Genomic DNA, 19,041 nt, shown 5'->3' with positions numbered 1-19,041 from the left:
GATTTTGACCAAATTTAATTGGGTGTTAAGATGCACACTAACCTGCGGGCGCCTTGGTGGCTCAGTCAATTAAGCGTCCAACTCTTGGTTTTGGCTCAGGTCATGATCTCGGGGTCGTGAGATTGAGCCCCCACATGGGGCTCCATGCTCAGCACGGAGTCTGCTTGAGATTCTCTCCCTCTCCCTCCATTCTGCCCCTCCCCCTGCTCACACTCTCTCTAATAAATAAATAAAATCTTAAAAAAAAACAAAAACCTGTAATAAGGCACAGTTCAGTGTTTTGAAACAAGATAGCAGCCTCTCAAGGTGTTTTTAGATGGACAGATCTGCACTGATTTGAATGCATTTTGTCAGACTTTGCTATTTTGGATCCTGTTTTGGTCATATAAAATGTGTCGAAATGTGGAAGGAAATGTTTATAGATTTATTGAACAGGCTGAGTGTTTTACAGTTTAATTTCACGAGTTTGATCAGCTACCACTTTTTTGGTTTCTTGCGCTGGGCGCTGTCTGCACTTTACAGAACCACACGTAAAAAGTCCTGTCATTTTCGATGACATTTAGATCCTGGTGATGTTTAAATTACTGTGCAAAATGCCCTAGTATTTTAGCAAAGGCTTTAATTCTGTTCTGCAAGACTAATTGCAAATTGTGGATAAAGAATTATAAATGATCATTTTGGAATTATAAATTTCTAGGTGCCCATCTACACAGTCCTAACTGTTGCAGCCTATGGTTTTCTTCCCCCCAAGAAAGGTGGGCTGTAGTTTTTTCTCTGTAGAAAACGTGGATTTCTCCTGTTGTGCCCTTGGCCACTTCGTGTTGATTTAGGGTTTATCCTTTGCCCGTTTCTACAAAGAACTTGAGGCTGTGATGAGGTCTCCGTGGACTCGGGGCAGTCTCTTTTGCCTCTAATAACTGTGTGATCCTGAGAATTAATGCTGGATGATCAGGGAATTGAAGAACAGGGAGGAAAGCACACTGACCATATTAACTTGCTGCAGCCAGAGATTTACAGCCTGGCTATTGACATGGAGGGACATCACTGCTGAATTTCCCGAGTATTAAAATAAATGTCTTCGCTGCTGAGCTGTGACATAGCTACCAAAGTAGACACCATCCATCTCCCAGGCCACTAAATTGCCCTGCTTACCAAGAGGTGAGCCATTAAGCTTTCTCTTTACATATCTGCTATGTCTTCAGGTTGTGGTCTGCATATTACATGGGTTTCCTTCAAGTCATTAAGGAAGCGATGCAGAGTAGGGAATGCTCTGGATTTGGTGTTGGAATGTCAGTTCTTCTTCTTTCTAGCTCTCTGACCTTGGGCAGGTCACTTAATCTCTCTGAAACCCACCTTCCTGATCTGTAGATGGGGGAATTGCATGCTTACCTTCTGATAGGATTGGAAATAATCCGATGCATTAGTTATTAGTTAAGGCTCTTCTGGGTGTAAGCTGTAGGATCCAACATTGAGTAGTGTGGTCACAGCAACAGTGGTGAAAGGGAGTATTTATTGGGAGTGTGCTGGGGGCTCTTCCCGGTGCCCGGGGAGAGCTGAGTAGCCATGTCTCAGGGTGAAACCGTGGCAGCCCCGTGGACAGCAGAAATCATAGACTCTGGGACTCTGTGTTTGATGCGCTGCGCACCCAGCATCCCAGGCTTCTGATTTCTCAGTTGAAATCTCTGAATCTGGAGAGAGAATCGTACTGGTTTAGTGTGAGTCCCAGGGGCTGGCTCACTGAGAGAGTGGTCTTCCAGTGTCTTTCCCATGTTTTAGGAACAGTTTCCAGATGAGACGGGGAATGGTGGTGAGCTGGGTGGTCACACCAAGGGCCGTGGAGAACAAACTACAGAGTCAGACACAAGTAGGTGTGTGGAGGTCATGGTCTTCTTTGGGATGAGAGCCCCGTCTGCGTTGTTTCTTGTTTGGAGGGGCAGCAGAGGGGCTTGGGGGTGGCTTGTTCCTGCTGAGCAGGTGCTTCTTGTCACTCCCCTCAGGGCAGCCTGGCCCACTGCCTCTAGGCCGAGGAGATCTACTAGTTTGTCAGCTCTGCTGAGGGAGCCAAATGACTTCATTCTAATGGGGCATGATTCAACGCAGGGGAATAGGTGATTGATGAAATGGGACCCAAATGGCTCTGAAGAGTTCATTTATTTAACATGGGTGAGCTATTTGCTTCTAGGAAGACGTTGACTCACTCTGACTTCCGTTATGCAAAATATCCATAGGAATCTCTGCTCTTAAGATTCACGTTGGCCCCTGTGTTTTCCTCTTACCAATTTAATCGTCAGGTCAGCAAGTGTCTGTGGCAGCATTTGGTCTGCACCAGGTACTGTGCCTGGCTTGGAACTTGGCTGCCCGGAAGGGGCCCTCAGACCTGTCAACGGGTGGTTGGTACACGAGCTCTGGGTGAAAGTGAACCAGGGTGCCCTGGGGGCCAGCAGAGAGCATTTTCCTCAGTCAAGGAAGGCTTCCTGGTGAGAATTTGGCCTAAGCAGACCCTATAAGGTGCTGGGAGTATGTCAGTGGAGAGGGGTGAACGATGGTCTGGGCAGAGGGGGAGGAGTTCCCCTGGAGCGCAGATGGAGGGGTTCTTTCGTTCCACCGAGAAGGAAGAGCGGGGAGAAAGGAAGTGCAGGTGTGGTCAGCTGGCAGGTGGAGGGTGGGGGCTTAGGAGAGCAGGTTTGGAAGAGCTATCGGCAAGAAGGGTAGAAGGGGGCTGAGCCAGGCATCCAGGCCCTGACCTTGCAGGGCAGTCCTCTGGGGCCCGGCCCACCGCCATCCAGTTAAGATACAGGGGCCGTGGAGTCAGGGTTGTTTCACTGGGCACACGCATTCCACACCTGGAGTCTACTCCATCCAGCAGAAGTCCATATTTACCCGTTTTCTTTTCCTAGCCCTTCTTGGCTGGCTTTGAAGTTACATACATAAGCACGAATTCTGACTGCCACTTATTAGCTGGATGGACTCAAATATTCTCAGAGAATCAGTTTCTTCATCTGAAAAATGGGAAGATTAATACACCTCCCTGGTGTCATGTAGAGATGATACGTGTAAAGCTCCTGGCAGAGCCCCAGGACATAGGAATAGAAGTTATGGCTGACATTTACCAAGTGTTTACTTTGTGCCAGGCATCACTGTGAGAACTTTGTATAGATTAACTCATTAAATCTCCTTCACAACCCTCTGAGCTATGTAGACTCACTACTTTCATATATAGGAGCGGATGTTGAAACAGAGAGGTTGAGGAACTTGCTCAAGGTCACACAGTGAGGTCGCACACTCTTAACCATCACTGCCCTTCATGGTAGGTGCTCAAGAAGCAGTAGGTTTTTTTATTTTCTTCGACGCTTTTGGCTGCCTTTTACTTGGTTGATAGTGACAGTGTGACCCTGTCAAGCACCCCAGTGCTTTGCATCCACTATGGACCATTGATGGATGGACTGAAGAGCACGGGCCTCAGAGCCTGGGTGCCTGGGTCCACACCCTGCCTCTCCCCCTGACCTTGGGCCTGCTGGTGGCCTTCTGTGCCACAGTTCCCTCTTCACGGAAATGAGGGGAGGGGTAACACCCAGGCTCATTGGGTTGTTGTGCGAGCTCGACAAGAAAAAGCCCAGGGAGCACTGAGCATGGCGGCTGACATTGTCTTGTTATCCTGTTAAATTCTTCCCCGGGCTCTTCTCTGGGACCCTCTGTCGACACACATGGTGTGTACAGGTGGGAGCCGAGAGAGTTCCACATGACACCGTCACTGTGCCCGAGAGGCATATGGGAGCTCCTTGTGCCAGTGACATGTGGCATGATTTACAAAAGGGCCTGACATTTCTAGCAGTCTGGGTAACTAACTTATCATGACCAGACTGGTGGTTTAGCATTTGCAACCCTTCCCCTTAGCACGTGGTGCCTCTGCCTTGTTTTGTTCAGGGCTAGAAGCATAGCAGTGTTCCCGCAGGTCAGGGGCTCATGACCTTTTCTTGCCCTCTGCATCCCCGCCATAGTCTGATGAAGCCGGGGATCTCTTCCCTGGAAAAGGATTTAAATGCACAAAATATATGCACAGGATTGTAAAGGAAACCAATTACTTGGAAATTCGGTCATCAGAATATTTAAAAATATGCTCTGGAAGTGGTGCTTCTTTACTAACGCGTTCAACAACAAGATTGCGTGGTGGGTATAGTGAGTGCTATAGTTTTGAAGTAGTGATAAGAATAAATATTTTAAGATACTTGAGATACCTGTAACGTACACAAAGTAACTGTTTCTTTTGATGACCAGGTCACAGGAAAACACGGACACTGCTCTGGCAGCAGTGGGATTCCTGCAGTTTCCGTGGGGTTAAGAACCCCTGTCCTAGGTGGTATCTTAACTTCAGGACAAAGCCTAGGTCAGCGTGAAATACAAGGGCTGCTCGCGGTGCCCGACTCCTCATGCACTGAGTGTCTCCCCCCAGCATTCAGGGAGCATTGGTCCATGCAGGACACTGTGCCAGATATTCTGCAAGTTAACTCTTTATTTTCACGTTCTTTTCTTATTTTGAAATAATTTCAAATTTAGAGGCACGTTTCAAGAATCAAGGATTTTACTTTTCCCAAGGCATCTGAGAGTAAGTCGCCCACGTGAAGCCCTGTCACCTCTGAATACTTTAGTGTGTACTTGCTAGAAGCAGGGACACTGTCCTGCGTAACCCAGCACAGCCATCAGGAGTGGGGAATTAGCAGACCCTTCACTACCTTCTGCCCCCTCAGACTCGCTGGTGTTCCTCTGCTTGTCTCACAAAGCCCCTCGTAGCCAGAGGACCCGATTCAGGATCACACGTTGCTTGCTCTGTCTTGATTCTTTAGTCTTCAATCTGGAAAAGTTTCTCAGTCTTTCCTTGACTTTCGTGCCCTTCATACTTTGGAAGTGTCTGAGCCAATCTTATCGTAGTGTCCTTCAGTTGGGGTTTGTCTGATATTGCCTGGTTGATTGGGTTCAGGCAGGTGTCTTTGGCAGGAATGTCCTCTCGTTGTGTCCTGTCTGATGGACTTAGATTTGTCTCCTTGCTGGCCATGCTCACTTTGATAACTTTATGAAGGTGGCATCTGCTAGGTGTCTTGACTCCACGGTTCCGGTTTTCCCTGTCATTAATAAGTATTTTGAGGTGTGTTGAGTCTATGTAAATACCCTGATGTTCTTCAGACTTTCACCCTCTGGTTTTAGCTCGTCACCTCAGGTCACATGGCTGGTAAGTAGCAGAGATCCATCTCAGCTCCCTTGGTCTTCATTCTGTTTGGGATGCCGTTACAGCGTGGCTCAGTTGACCTTTTCTGTTTCAGTGTAAGTCCCTTGTCCCTAATACCAGGTTTGGGTTGATGAACTTCTTGTCTTTGGAGCAAGCGCAGGTGTGGAAAGGCACTGTTTGTAGTGTTGAGAAAGCGATGCCCAGCAGCTCTGAGGCTGTGTGGGGCAGCATCGATGCTCCTTCTGTTGCTGCTGTTCAGTATTGGAAGCGCAGCTCTCAGCTTTGTTCGGAGGGACATGGTGGCAGTCATTCCCCCACTCCTCCTGCAGGTGGTGCTCTCTGACTGTGCCTGGCACCCGGGATCTCCTCCGTCTGGATTTATAAACTACCCACATATGTTTGCATAATGTCAGGATGTACTCTTTTGAAATTCTTCCCTTCATGTCAGATACCCATTGTCATTTCCAGGAAAAGCAGCAATTAGACTATGAAGAGCTGATTCAGGTCTTAAAGAAGGAGCAGGACATCTATACTCATCTGGTAAAATCTCTGCAGGACCCAGACAGGTAAGGTTACTGTTTGGACATCACACACATACGCAGACACATGTATTTTGAATAAATATGGTTGGTGTCTGAGGCCACAAAGCCCTCCCCGTTTGCTTAGGAAGCTTAAAATGCTTGGCTGATGGTTGCCTTACTGAAATCACATACCCATATTTTATATTAAGAATTGTCTGATTTTGGGGCGCCTGGGTGGCTCAGTCAGTTAAGTGTCTGATTCTTGATTTTGGCTCAGGTCATGATCTCAGGGTCATGAGACTGAGCCCCATGTTGGGCCCCACGCTCAGTGCAGAGTCTGTTTGAGATTCTCTCTCTTCCTCTCCCTCTGCCCCTCCCCCCAGGCACTTTCTCTCTCTCTCTCAAATAAATAAATAAATCTTTCTAAAAAAAGAATTGTCTAATTTTTGGATTGTTTGATTTTTTTATCCTAATGAACGTAGGATAAAAATAGCCTAATAATTACTCGTTCTTATTGTACTTTATCACAGATTTAGAAAGTGCTTCCATGTGTATTATCTCATACGATCCTCCTAGCTGTTCTGTGAGGTAATATTGTTAGCCCTGTGTTCCGTGAGGCCATGGACACTGAGAGAGGTTAGGTGACTTGTCCAAAGTTACACAGGTGGTGAGTGACCACACACAGGGACACAAACAAGCTTCTGTGTCCTGGAGTGACTTGCATCTTTACAGGATTGCTGAGATGATCTGGTGCCGGTGAGGTGTGGTGGAGAGAGCCTGCTGTAGGCGAGTGGTCTTGCTCTATCCTAGCTCTGTGTCCTCAGGCGAGTGGGCCCCTCTGGGCCTCTGTTTGCCAGTGCAGACTTCGCCTCAGTGATTTCTCACATTACGACCTCCTCTGTCTACACACGGGCTAGTTACAGGTGAAAGGATACAGGGTCTGGGGTTCATTTCAAAACCGTACAGAAGCAGAGGAAGTGGGTGGGGATACTGATGGAACAAGAGTGGCCGTGGCTGCCTGGTGGTCAGGGCTGGGGTGTGTGTAGACGGGGAGGGGCTCGTGTATGAGCTTGTCTTCGTTTGTATATGTTTACAAATTTCCAGAGTAAAAAGTTAAAATATCCCCCCTCGCTGCTCCTTCTCTGAAGTCTTTCACTCTGGCTGGAATGGTCTTCACTGCTGCAGGCTGTGTGCCCTCCTGCCCCTGCCTTCGCACAGGCCCCCATACCCTACCGTTGTCTCCCAGAGGCCCTTGAGAATTCGTCTGGAGGGCTGCCCTTGTGAGGAGACTGTCGTCGCTGTTTGTCTGCCCTCACAGCTGCCCTGGCCACCCTTTGGGCACTTGTCTGTAACCAGTCTGCCCCCTTGTCGGGGCCGCGCGCCCCTCAGGGCCGAACCCTGTCTCCTCAGCGGCTCCCATTTCCCAGCGCCTGTCGCCGTGGCTGGGGTGGAGTGGGCACGTGGGAAGCGTTGAGTGGATGAGGACCGCCCCCCCCACACCGGTGTCCAGTCTTCTGAGATAGGAGATCATTTTCAGATTTGTTGATCTGAAGCGAGTTTAGAGAAAACAGAAGCATGCCGATGAAATTCTGGGAGTAGGCATCACTCTCTAAAAATGAGCCTTTTCCAGAAGCCCTAGCTGCTCTGCATTTCAGCTCCGGGAGGGGCGAGTGAAGCTGGGAAGCTGGGGTGGGGGTGGGTCCGGGCCAAGTCCCAGGCAACTCCTCTGGGTCCTGTGCTGCGTGGGATGCTTCACAGCATCTCAGCTTTTACTCCTGCTTCCAGAAGCGCCCTCCCCTGCCCCGGCGTGACGGCCAGCAGTGTCTCCAGATAGTGCCACGTATCTCTCAGGAGGTTAGATTGTCCCCAGATGGGAATCACTGTTGTAACTCAGGAGAATCAGAAAGTTCGGCTTACAAACATCCTCTTTTTTGTTTGGGAGGCGCTCGGATATGTGGGAGGAGGGAAGTAATGCCCGTTGAGTGTCTCGTGTGTGTTTGGCTTTATGCGAAACTCTTTCCCAATGCTGGAAACAGTCCTGAAGGGAAGGTATTATCCCCATTCCACAGATGAGGAAGGCGGGCGGGACTCCGGCAGTTTAACCGACCTGCCTGAGGTCGCGGGGCTCGGCAGCGGGGCCGTGTGGAGCGCCGCTCCGTCTCATCTCGGCCGCCCCCTCCTCCCGCCACCCTGCAGGACGAGGACCGCACGAGGCCCTGGAGTTAGGGAAACATAAAGGACAGGCGCGGTGGGGAGCGGCTGTGTACTTTTCACCCTGTCAGAAAACGGAAGAGGGAGTGAAGCAGTCCGCGTCCCTCAGCCCTGATCGCAGCAGCTTGGCTGCAGCAGTCTCCTTTCTCCCCCGCTTAAGTGTCTCTGCAGCGCGACTGCATCCCGGCGAGTGCTGTGACACCTCTGTGAGGTTTTCCATCAGCCTTACAAATGGATCATTACGATTGTCTCGAAATGGAACTAGGTACAGGTTGCTGGTGGGGCCCCTTCCGTGGCAAGAAGACTGCTTCACAATGAACCGTCGTCAAAGCGGCGAGCATAGAAGATTAGACATAATGGTTTATTTTCCTTCCGATATATGTGGATTTATCTGTGCAGTTCGATGGATGGAGCTGGAAGAAATCTCTGAAGGAAGAGTGGGGCTTGAGTCTGTAGCACAGACATTTGGAGCAGTAGCTCCTAGCCATTTTGGGGCTTTGAAGAATCTGATGAAAGCTCACAGGCCCTCTCTTTAGAAACATCCACATATTCTTAAATTTTTGCAGATAGTCTCAAGGTGTTGATGGACCCTCTTAGGGAACCATAGGTCAGACACTGGACAGGGAGTGATGTATTTCTCAGGATTTAAAAAAGGAGGCTTTCTGATTTGTTAATGTGTTTTGCTGGTCTTGAAACATGTTCATATACTTTGACCCAATAATTGCACTGCTGGGAATCGGGCTTAAGAAATGAACCTGAATGTGAAAGGCTTTAGGCACAGAGATGTTCAGGGAAACATCATTTATGTTATACAGATGTTGGCTGGGGTCTCTGTTCCTCTGAGAGCTGGGTGCACTCAGTTCAGATCCCTGCCAGATGCCACATCAGGAGGAAGCCAGAGCCCATCTGGTGGGTCTGGGCCACCCAAATCAGTAGCCACTAGCCAGGGGACTATCGACATTGGATCGAAGAAAAATTATCCATTCAGTTCCTCAGTATGTTAGCTGCATTTCAGCTGCTCAGTAGGCACACTTAGCTAGTGGCTACCGGTTAGTGCATATACAGAGTACTTCTAACTTCCAGAAAGTTCTGTTGAACAGCACCCCAGGATTCCTGCAGATTCTGGGAGGTGTGCATTTTCATGGCCTCTTCTGAATTCTGGGTTGCTGGTCTCATGCAGGCTCTCTGTGCAGGTTACACTGTGTCACACTGACCCAGATGTGAGACTTGGCACGCCCCACCCTGAATAAAAATCCATCACACTCTGCGTTTGTGAGTGGGGCTGACCTATCAGAGCAGAGTTGTGTTGGCCCCTAAATTGGTCCCTTCCTCCCTCCTGTTATCAACTCCCTCTCTTTCTTTTCTTTTTTCACTTCCTTCTTGCCCCTCAGTTTCACCCCCAGTACCATGTCTTTCAGGAGTGACACATTCACTCTTCTCCCTCATCTCCTCTTTTGAAGGTGCCAGGTGACACTGAGGCTCTGGAGAGCCTCCCCTTCCACACCCAAGTCCTTCCAAGGTATTACTCCAAACAGAGAAACAATCTGGGGAATGACATGATTTCTCCCTATTTACACCTGTAGCAAAAACTTGGAAATGACCCAAATGTCCACTAATAAGAGGATGAGTTCAAGTAAACGGTGGGACATTCACCTGATTAATATTACGTAGTCATTGAAAATGATGCTTGTAAATAATTTGCAGAAATGCAGGGAAATATTTAAGTGAGGAACACACAATTCAGTATCATACGTCAAGTATTATTATCACCTTGTAAAAATACTCAGGGAAGAAGATGGGGAGGAAATGCAGTCTGGAGGTGCCTGGCTGGCTCAGGCAGTAGAGTGTGCGACTCTTGATCTTGGGGTTGTGAGTTCGAGTCCCACGTTGGGTAGAGAGATTAATTAAAAATAAATAAAGTCTTAAAAAAAAAAAAAGACATGCAGCCTGCCCCATGTTAATTGGTAGTGGGATCCTGGTAATTCTTATTTTCTTACACTTTTGTATTTTAAATTTCCCATAAACGTGTATTTACTTGTATAACCAGAAAAAAACCTACTGATGACCTAACAATCAAGGGGAGGCTGGCTGGCTTTTGTATCTTAAAGCACAAATAGGCCTGTTTAAAAATGGCTGATGTCTTCGGGTGACGTATGGATGTGTTGAGCCACCATATTCATTCTACACTTGAAGCTGATGTTACCCTGCATGTTACCTAACTGGAATTTAAATAAAAACTTAAAACAAATTTTCTGGTGTCTCGTTTTACCAAGTATCAACAGCCTGCAGGCTGAGTTAAACAGCATTTTCGCTTTGCGGAAGCAGCTGGAGCAGGACGTGCTCTCCTGTCGGAATTTGCAAAAGACCCTGGAGGAGCAGATCAGTGAAATTCGGAGGCGGGAAGGTGCGTGCTCTCTTGTATGTGTTTCCCTCTGGTTTTCCCATGTGGAGGGCCTTGGCTGAACTTTAAGAGAGTCTTAAAACTCCAGTAGGGGATGAGGAGCCCACAGGATTTCATCTGGGTTCCTCTTTTTTGTGGTGACCGTGTTAATGTTGGCCCTGCCAGTCTGTGTGTGTCTGGTTTCGGCCGTCATGGAAGGGGTCAGCACGTCACGTCCGTCTGCCTAGCGGGGCACCCACTGCAGAGTCTGGACCGCACAGACGCGTGGCGCTGAGATTGCTGTTTCGTGGTGAAACTTTGCTCTTAGCAAAGAGCACGCACCACAAGTGGATTCCTTAGGGAGGGCTACAGGTAAGGGGCCTGTGGTCCTAGCATTGCTGTGCTCAACACAGCAACACTCGGCCCTCTCCCTTACTAGAACCTGAGCCCCTGCGAGTCTGCACCAGTATCCTTTTCCTTTCTCTCTCAAGCCTGGTACCTGGCACGTGTGGGTACAAGAATTTGGTACTAGCAGTTGTAGGCTTGACATTTCTGGAGCACCTGCTCTGTACAAGGCACAGGACCAGGCACTTCCTTTCTCATCTCTGGTCCTGACGCTCACCCCATTGGCCGGTGTCAGTGTTGACTTCATTTTACAAATGAAGAAACTGGGGCTCTGGCTGGGGGTGGGGGTTGATTTACCCATGGTCGAGCCAGGGTATCTTCCTTTGAAGTGTACCTTTCTAGTACATTCGGTATATCAGCTCTTATCCCCAGATTGTTAAATGAGGTCGTGGTTGTAGACATGCGTCATTCAGTAAATAGCCTGCCCTTCCTCTGTGCCTTCCCTATTGGGATGTGACCTTTGGCGCAGAGGCAACAGACCTTTATGCAGGTGACCAGAGATTCTCTTATCTTAGATCTAGCAGCCAATTTCTGCACTTGCTGTGCTCACGACCACAGAGGGCTCTGGGGCCAGTAAAAAATACATCAGGCACTTTTATTTCCCTGGAGCGCTACCCTTGAGGGTCATGTCTAATTTGCCTGTATTCTCACCTAAACAGAATCACTCCCTCATTTAAACTGAAATCACCATTCGCTGGTGCCACTCAGAGTGGTCTCTAGGTACAACACTTGATATGCAAATTATAATTCAGAATAGGCCACAGTGAAAGCCTGCAGCCCATGATGAAACCATACATTGAGATACCAGCCTGTAGAGAAAGAGGGAAAAAGTAATTTTCCCTCTTTCTCTACAGGCTGATACATTCAAGAGGTGGTACATTCAACTCCCTATTTGTACTTATTCCCCCTTACAGCGACCCCCTCCACCGCCCCCGCCGCACACTTTTCCCAATTCAAATTGCCTTATATGGATTATACTAGGATTGGGCTTGGAAGGATCTATTTCTGATATTCTTTTTCTCCTCCCCCCTCACCGACCCCCCCTTTTTTTTTTTTTGCAGAAGAACCATTTTCATTTTATAGTGATCAAACATCTTATCTGAGTATTTGCCTTGAAGAGCCCAATCGGTTTCAAGTGGAACATTTTTCTCAAGAAGAACTTAAGAAAAAGGTATTGACCTGTTAACTTTCAGTCCTTTGTTGGTTATTTGTTGTCTCTTGGGTTCCAGATCTGAGGTGTAAGAATCTGAAAGCCCCTTTCCTCTCCTTTCTTCCCTCTCTCCCTACCTGTCTTTGCTCTTTGTTCCTTCTGTGTTTGTTACCTGGTGTGCCCTCCCCCGTGCCTGACACCCTCCTTCTCAGACTGGAGGACCAGCCCACGCTTGATCTCCTCTAGCAGATGCTCTCCAGGCCCTCCCTCAGGTCATTCTCCTCTCCTCTTGTACCTAACTGTATTGATGTCATGCTCATACCAATCTGTAATTACCTGGTTATTTGTGTCCCTGCCAGGTTGTGAGCATCTTCAAGTTAGTGATTATAGCTTACTTATTTTTGATTTTCCAGTACCTACCACCCACAGTGGGAGTTAATACGTGCTTTCTGGAAGAATAAAGATCCAGATTTGATAAGTAAATCTTTTTTTAAAAACTGGAAACCAGGTTTCTCAGTCTGTAGGTTGTTGGTGTGATTAGAGTGGTTTAGTACTTCAAGATCCTAACAACCACTGATAAGAGTAGGAAGTGTGAGCTCAGAGAAGACTGTGATTTATTATACAGTTATCATATATGTATGACAAATTCGGTTTCTGCCTTGGAATAATTCACATTCTGGTAGAGTGGTCAGATGTGTAAACAGGTGTTTGCAGTGTGGGGTCCAGGGGTTGCTGAAGTAGGTGGATGTGCAGGGGAGAGGTAGCAGAGGAGGAGAGGTTAATTGTCGGGGGTTGGGGGGGGTGCCCACTTGATCAGAGGAAGCTTTTCAGCAGAAGTGAGGCCTGAAGTGGGTTTTGAAGGATGAATAGGAGTTTGTCTAGGCGGAGGGCCTTCTCCGCAGAGAGCGAGAGAAAGTAGGTGTAAGGTACTAGAAGGAATAGAAAGGAGAATTAAAGATTTCAGTATCTTGGGGAGGAGTGGAGCAAGGAGCATTGAGGTGTCTCAGTTTTTGAAGACGAAGAAAATGGGGATGATGGTAGCAGCTGACTACCTCCTGTGGCAATGTTTCAGGGCAGGAAGTAGTTCACGTGGTTGGCACTTAGTGTTTCTGGAATGTTTCATTCTTCTCGCTACAACCTCGGCGGTTGGGTCCAGGTTGTCTTCATGTGTTGCTGTATTGGACATCTGCTGTGTGTAGTCAGGGGGAGCTTTCCCACTTTATTGGAGGGGCTAATGCTCACTCCATTAAGTCTGCAGAATTACTAGCCATTGGGGTTTGAAGCTTGTAGGGAACAAAGGTGGCGTCTGCTTAATTGCTGATGTACCTGGTCTAGCAAGACCCGCGCCTTAAGGAGGAGCACTGGACCGGGAGCCCTGGGACCTCAGCTGCAGGCCCGCTCCGCCTTTGTGGAGGCAGCTGCCCTTTCCCACCTGGCGAGGCACTTTGACCGTCATTATATGTCATTTAATTCCCCAGACGTCCCCAGCCGTGGGGCCTTGGGCAGTAAACTTCTTTGTATGTCGGCTCCTCATTGTAAAATAGGAATAGTCATTCTAGCCTGTCCACCTCCTCAGGATTTTTGTAAGGAATGAATGACTAAAGCTTGTGGGAGTATTTTAGTAGCTGTAAATTGCTTTATAATTGAAGATGATTATTATTACTGACATCGCTAGATAGGTATACAAAGAAGAAGGTCGATGCTCTAAAAGGAGGCTCTGACGCAGTCTCAGAAATGTCAGTCTCGGGGGCTTGTCCTCCAGGGGGCCTCAAGTACCAGACGGAGATTGTCTTAGCTGTCATTGACAGGGCACGTAGCCTCTGCCAAGGACCTCAGTGCACTGTGACCATGATCCCGATCAGTTCCCACATTGGCCCATGCCACAGATGAGGAAGTGGAGGCTTAGCCCAGGATTGCCTTGGAGGGGATTAGAATACAGGCATGCTGGTGTTGTTTTCACTGCACCCTGAAGACTGGAGTCAGGCTGCCCAATCGTTTGTAATTGTGGTGCTGAGAAGCCTGCTCAGTAGGAAGGTCTGTGTGTGGGGCCGGGGCCCTGGGAAGCCAAGGTCGGCTGGTGGGCAGCCACTTCTCTCTCTGCTCTTATCCCCCAGGTCAGTGACCTGATACAACTGGTGAAGGAACTGTATACAGACAACCAGCACCTGAAGAAAACCATTTTTGATCTCTCCTGCATGGGTTTCCAGGGAGGTGACAGACTTGAGTCAACAGAACAATCCGAGGTAAGGAGAAACAGTCGTGTTATGTGCTAACTACAAAATGGTACCTTCCCCCCGGATGTTTCCAGACTGCATCTATCCTGAGGAGGCCCCTGGTGAAACTCCATTTGCTGGATGTGCTTTTGAGGGCCCTGGTTGGTCAGCAGCCTTCCTCAAAGTTTGGGGTATGTCTGCATGGACACACTGGATATGTTTTGATAGCTTTTGACTCCCGAGTCCTGCCCTGGGGTCTGTGCTGCACATGGCACATCTGGGTGAGTGGTTTGGTCTCGGAGGGATCTGGAGAGTTGCCACGTCACCCAGGTAATTTGGGTGGTGTAGATGCAGCTTGAACGAATCCATTGAAAAACAAATGAGTAAAAATGAGTAAAACAAATGAGAATTCATCTGCTGAGTTTTGTGCCTCTTCTCACTCTCATGGCCTCGGGACTGGTAGATTTGACTGGATGTGTGTCATCCCTTCCCTCACATACCTGGGAACTCCTGCCCTCTGCCTTGTGTGGAGGACGCGGTGGGGAGTTGACAGCCTGTCCGGGCAGAGCCCTTGGGCCGCGGGAATTTTCCTCTGGTGGCATTTGAAAGTCCGAAAGAGCCAGGAAAGGTTAAATCATGGTGTCTCCACGAGGACCACAAAATGGCCTGTGGTTTGCTGGGCTCATGTACTCGCCCACCCAGTTAGCCCTCCCACCCCGGGAGAGACGAGGGAAGCCTCATCCAGCCCGGTCCCTTCTGGGTCTGTGCTCATCTTTGTGAGGTGCTGTCTCCGATTCTCCATTCTTGGCCCATGTGTACAGCAGGGGACCCTGAAGTCGTGCCAGTGAGGAAGAGCTTGTTTCCTCCCTTTAGCCCTTGACTCCCCCATGGGCAGAGCCTGGCCCCGGGCCTCTGTTAGCCTTTCTCAGAGGACTGGAGCTGTTCTCTTACTCCCAAAAAGGAGGGCCTTTTTGTCCTTGGGTCCCGGGCCCCTCAGTCTTCTTGGTTAGGGTTGTCTTGAATTCATCCTAGCTTGCCAGGTAAAGTAGGTCTCGTTGCCACATTCTGGGGAAAGATCTGTCAGCCTTAAAGCTGTCTCCTCCCACCCTCAAAGGGGGAGCCGCTCACAGGTATTTATGCTGTGCTCTGGCCATCTGCTGTCTTTGAGAGAGGGGATGTTATTGATCTTGGCCTCCTGGGCTCCAGATAATTTTGGAAACTAAGAATATCTGGAGTCCATTTAGGGAGAAACAAGTCTCTTGGTTTGTTTTCTCCAAGGCAGCATTTTTAATAAGCAGCTCATTCTTCACCTACTTCATTTGAGTCGTAAATGGCGAGTTTGTTTGTTCATTTGCCCTTTGAAAAAAATCTGTTAAATGTCCCATTATGTCCTTTGGAGAACAGAGGCTTTTCCCTCTTCCCACTCTGAGATCTTAATACCAGCCGATTCCGATTTGAATCATTTGTCAGATTGCACTTCAACTTGATGCTCCCTGTGAATAGCCTTGTCCTGTGTAGCCGTTTCCCTTCTTCCCCCGGAATGGGGTGGGAAGGTCTGAAGATCCGAGTGGGAAGGAAGCTGTTCCCACAGTGATCTCGAGCTGAGGGAGGAGAGGTCGCTTGGGCGAGGGTGGGATGGCGAAGAGGGGAGGCTGCTGTGCCCTGGGTGTGCGTGTGGTTCTCCTTCGATGAGGCCGGGAAATGCCCAGGCTTTCCACAGCCTTTTCTGAGCAGCAGGACTTGCAGAATGGGGGCTGGGCACCGTTCCTGCTCCCGAGAGCCTATAAATCAGAGAAAGGGTGGGGGGGGGTGGGGAAAGCAAATCTATTTTGTGTTTTCAAAATTCAGTATTTTTCTCCAATATTTAATTAGCCCACAGCATTGGGTTAAAATAGAGAAAAGAAATTACCCCAATCCTGTCACTTTAAAACACGCACAGTTAATTAACATTTTGGAATCCTTCCTTCTCTGTGTATATGAACACGTGCAGGCCCACAATGCATATACGGTTTTGTTTCCTGTTTTTTTCCAATTGCTGTTATGTTGTAGCATCTTATTTTATCTTATGATTTATCTTACGAAGGCACTGAAATTTAACTACCCGCCTCATTATTGTTGGGTATGTAGATTGTTACCAGCGATTTACTATTTTAAATTACCTGATGAGTGTCTTCGGACACAAATCTTTTTTGTGGGTTTAGCGTGTTTTTTTTTTTTTTTTCCTTAGACTATACTCCCAGATATGTAATTGCTAGGTCAAAATTACAGATAGCGATAGAGACAGCTATAAAATAGGCATAATTTATTTTCATGTAGCCTCCCCCTGCAACTTTCAATTTGACGAAGGGTATAAATAGTAGGAGGCCCTTGATGTAGTTTGTCAGGTTTGTCCTCAAAATGGTTGCCTGGAATGGGTTCCCTCCAGCTGATGTAGACAATGCTTACTCCTGCATGTGGGCAATTCACTTCAAAACCAACCAGACAAACAAAAGACTGAGGACAGGTGTCCTTTGGTTTTTAAAGGGCATTAAAATAATCTCTAATCAGTTTGCTCCTCTTTCTTTATGTTTACTTACTGGTTATTAATTATAAAATGTGGTTGAGAATTGATGTACAGGAGTGATTGGAACAGCCTGCAGTCAGAGGGGTGAGCCTTGCAAACCACAAACCCTGTGATGTGTGAAACTATCCCCGTTAAGGGGATGCATGTGTGAGTGTGCAGAAAGAGCTAGTCTCTCTTACTATTTACTTATGTCATCAGTTTTAGAAATAGCTAGAAAACAAGTTTTTTTTTTTTTTTTTTGGCATGGAGGGAAAACAGGGATTGAGGGGCATAATTTAATTGAACGTAGGTATTTGAAGGGCTGCCGTGTTGAATAAGAACTAGACGTTGTGTGACTCTAGAGGACAGACATGGTACTCAGAAGGAGGAGATGCTTGTTAAATTCTGCTATTAGTAGCAGAATAAAATTTAATTTGTCAGAAGCAGATTGAATTTCATTAAAAGGAGGAGGTTTCTAAGAGTTTGACTTCATAAGTTAGGAATTTTACATGATTTATAAAGAGCCCTTGGCACAGTGCCTGGCACGTAGTAAGCACTCAGTAAAACAGTTAATTTAATTTTTTTGGCAAGTTAGTGGCAGAGTTGGGACTAGAGCCTTCTTCGGACTCTGTTCAGTGTTGTTTCCATGACACCATGGGGCAGTGCTTCTAAAGTTTAACATGCGTGTGACTTTCCTGGGCGTCTTGTTAAAATGAAGATTCCGGTTCCGTGAGCCTGGCGTGGGGCCCGAGCGTCTGCATCTCTCATAAGCTTCTGTTGCTCTGAGGAACGCCCTGGAGTAGCGAGACCAGTGATAATGCTGAAAACCTTTTGGTCTCAGCTCTCATTTTGAAAGACTCTTGATTCATCCGTTTGGTCTTTCAGCAGTGTTTTCGTGCGCACCAGGCCTTGATCTTAGAACTGCCCTCGCCAGTATGGAATGCAGAGAGGCAGAGGGTACTTGCCACCGAGTGTGTGTGTGTGTGTGTGTGTGTTGGGGGTGTGGGGGCTGTGGAGGAAGAATGCAGAGTGCTAAGGGAACACGAGGACAGGGGCCTGGCCTTCTTTTGAGGTCGAGGGAAATTCTTCCTGGAGTAGGAAGGGGAACCAGCAAAGCAGATCAAGGAAGAACAGCCCAGGAGGCCGGGGTGGAAGCAGGAGAGTGCAGTCGTTATGGAGCGACGTTTTCGGGAGGGGGTGTCTACGAGGGCCAAGGACTCTCAGAAGACAGGAGAAAATGGCCAAGAAGTTGCCACTGAGTCATTCACATGTGGAGTGAGGGACATTTCTCTGTGTCCACATTTAATTTCTTGGCCATTGCTGGAAATTGAGTTTACTTTTCATTTTGACCAAGTCAGCAGAGGTAAAGAGAAACGAAAGTTAATCTTTATTTCACTGTATTGGGCAGTGGTGTGGTGGTGGCTCAGGAAACGGAGAATGACTTTTGATATTTCAACTTGGAATGGTGTGAGTGAACAATGTTTTGCTTAGCTTAACTTATGGGGGCCCTTCCTTTATCCACAGGCCCGGGGAGGAGCTTCTCTGTGCCTCTTCGCTAAGCCCATGGGTGTTCTGTCTCCTGTATTAGAAGATCACTGGGGACCTTTCACGTGCAACTTCTAGAGTGTTGGCAACAAAAGCCACACTGCAGGAGGTGGGGGTAGACAATTGTTTCAAGAAGCTTGGAGAGAGGCAGAGAATGCTCAGTGACCAGAGCTGTTGGAGAATCAGAGAGAGACTGTTGTTGTTGTTTTGTTTTTTAAAAGGTGGGAGAGACTTTCCCCCAGCATTTTATCCTAAAGAAATTTTTTTTTTTTTAAAGATTTTATTTATTTATTTGACAGAGAGAGACACAGCGAGAGAGGGAACACAAGCAGGGGGAGTGGGAGAGGGAGAAGCAGGGGGAGTGGGAGAGGGAGAAGCAGGCTTCCCACCAAGCAGGGAGCCCGATGCGGGGCTCAATCCCAGGACCCTGGGATCATGACCTGAGCCGAAGGCAGACGCTTAACGACTGAGCCACCCAGGTGCCCCTATCCTAAAGAAATTTAAACACAGCAAAGAGAAGAACCTGACAGTGAATACCCACATACTCACCACCTAGATTCTCCTGTTAACATGCCCCACTTATCCATCGTCACTCCATCTTATCTTTTTGATAAATTTTAATGTAAATTACAAATACCAGTACACTTCCTTCCTCTGAAATAACTTCCACACGTATGTTTTAACTTCGGTGTATGTTTATGGTTATTTTTTCTTTTAAGGTTAAGTTTACATACATTGAAATATAGAAATCTTAAGTCTGTATTCACTAAGTTTTACAAATGTATGTTCCTTTCTAACCCACACCTCCTCAAGACCCCTCGTGTCCCTTCTCATTGATTCTCGCTGCTACCCC

At 47.8% G+C, this 19,041-nt stretch overlaps 1 protein-coding gene across 6 annotated transcripts in view; it reads left to right on the top strand.

Moving 5' to 3' along the window:
• Positions 1 to 19,041, top strand: part of CDK5RAP2 (CDK5 regulatory subunit associated protein 2) — a 162,141-nt gene that overhangs the window by 73,908 nt on the left and 69,192 nt on the right. For all 6 annotated transcript variants that reach the window (XM_081803489.1, XM_081803488.1, XM_081803487.1 and 3 more), the window contains 4 exons: positions 5,690 to 5,787; positions 10,227 to 10,357; positions 11,800 to 11,909; positions 14,003 to 14,131. In XM_081803489.1, coding sequence (XP_081659615.1) covers positions 5,690 to 5,787; positions 10,227 to 10,357; positions 11,800 to 11,909; positions 14,003 to 14,131 — 468 coding nt within the window. The remainder of the gene's footprint in view (positions 1 to 5,689; positions 5,788 to 10,226; positions 10,358 to 11,799; positions 11,910 to 14,002; positions 14,132 to 19,041) is intronic.

This window comes from Leptonychotes weddellii, chromosome 14 (assembly GCF_054177405.1).
Source record: "Leptonychotes weddellii isolate Sample4059 chromosome 14, ASM5417740v2, whole genome shotgun sequence".
NCBI classification, from domain to species: domain Eukaryota; kingdom Metazoa; phylum Chordata; class Mammalia; order Carnivora; family Phocidae; genus Leptonychotes; species Leptonychotes weddellii.
The sequence above is the reverse complement of the archived record's forward strand: the minus strand, read 5'-3'. Positions and strand labels throughout refer to the sequence as shown.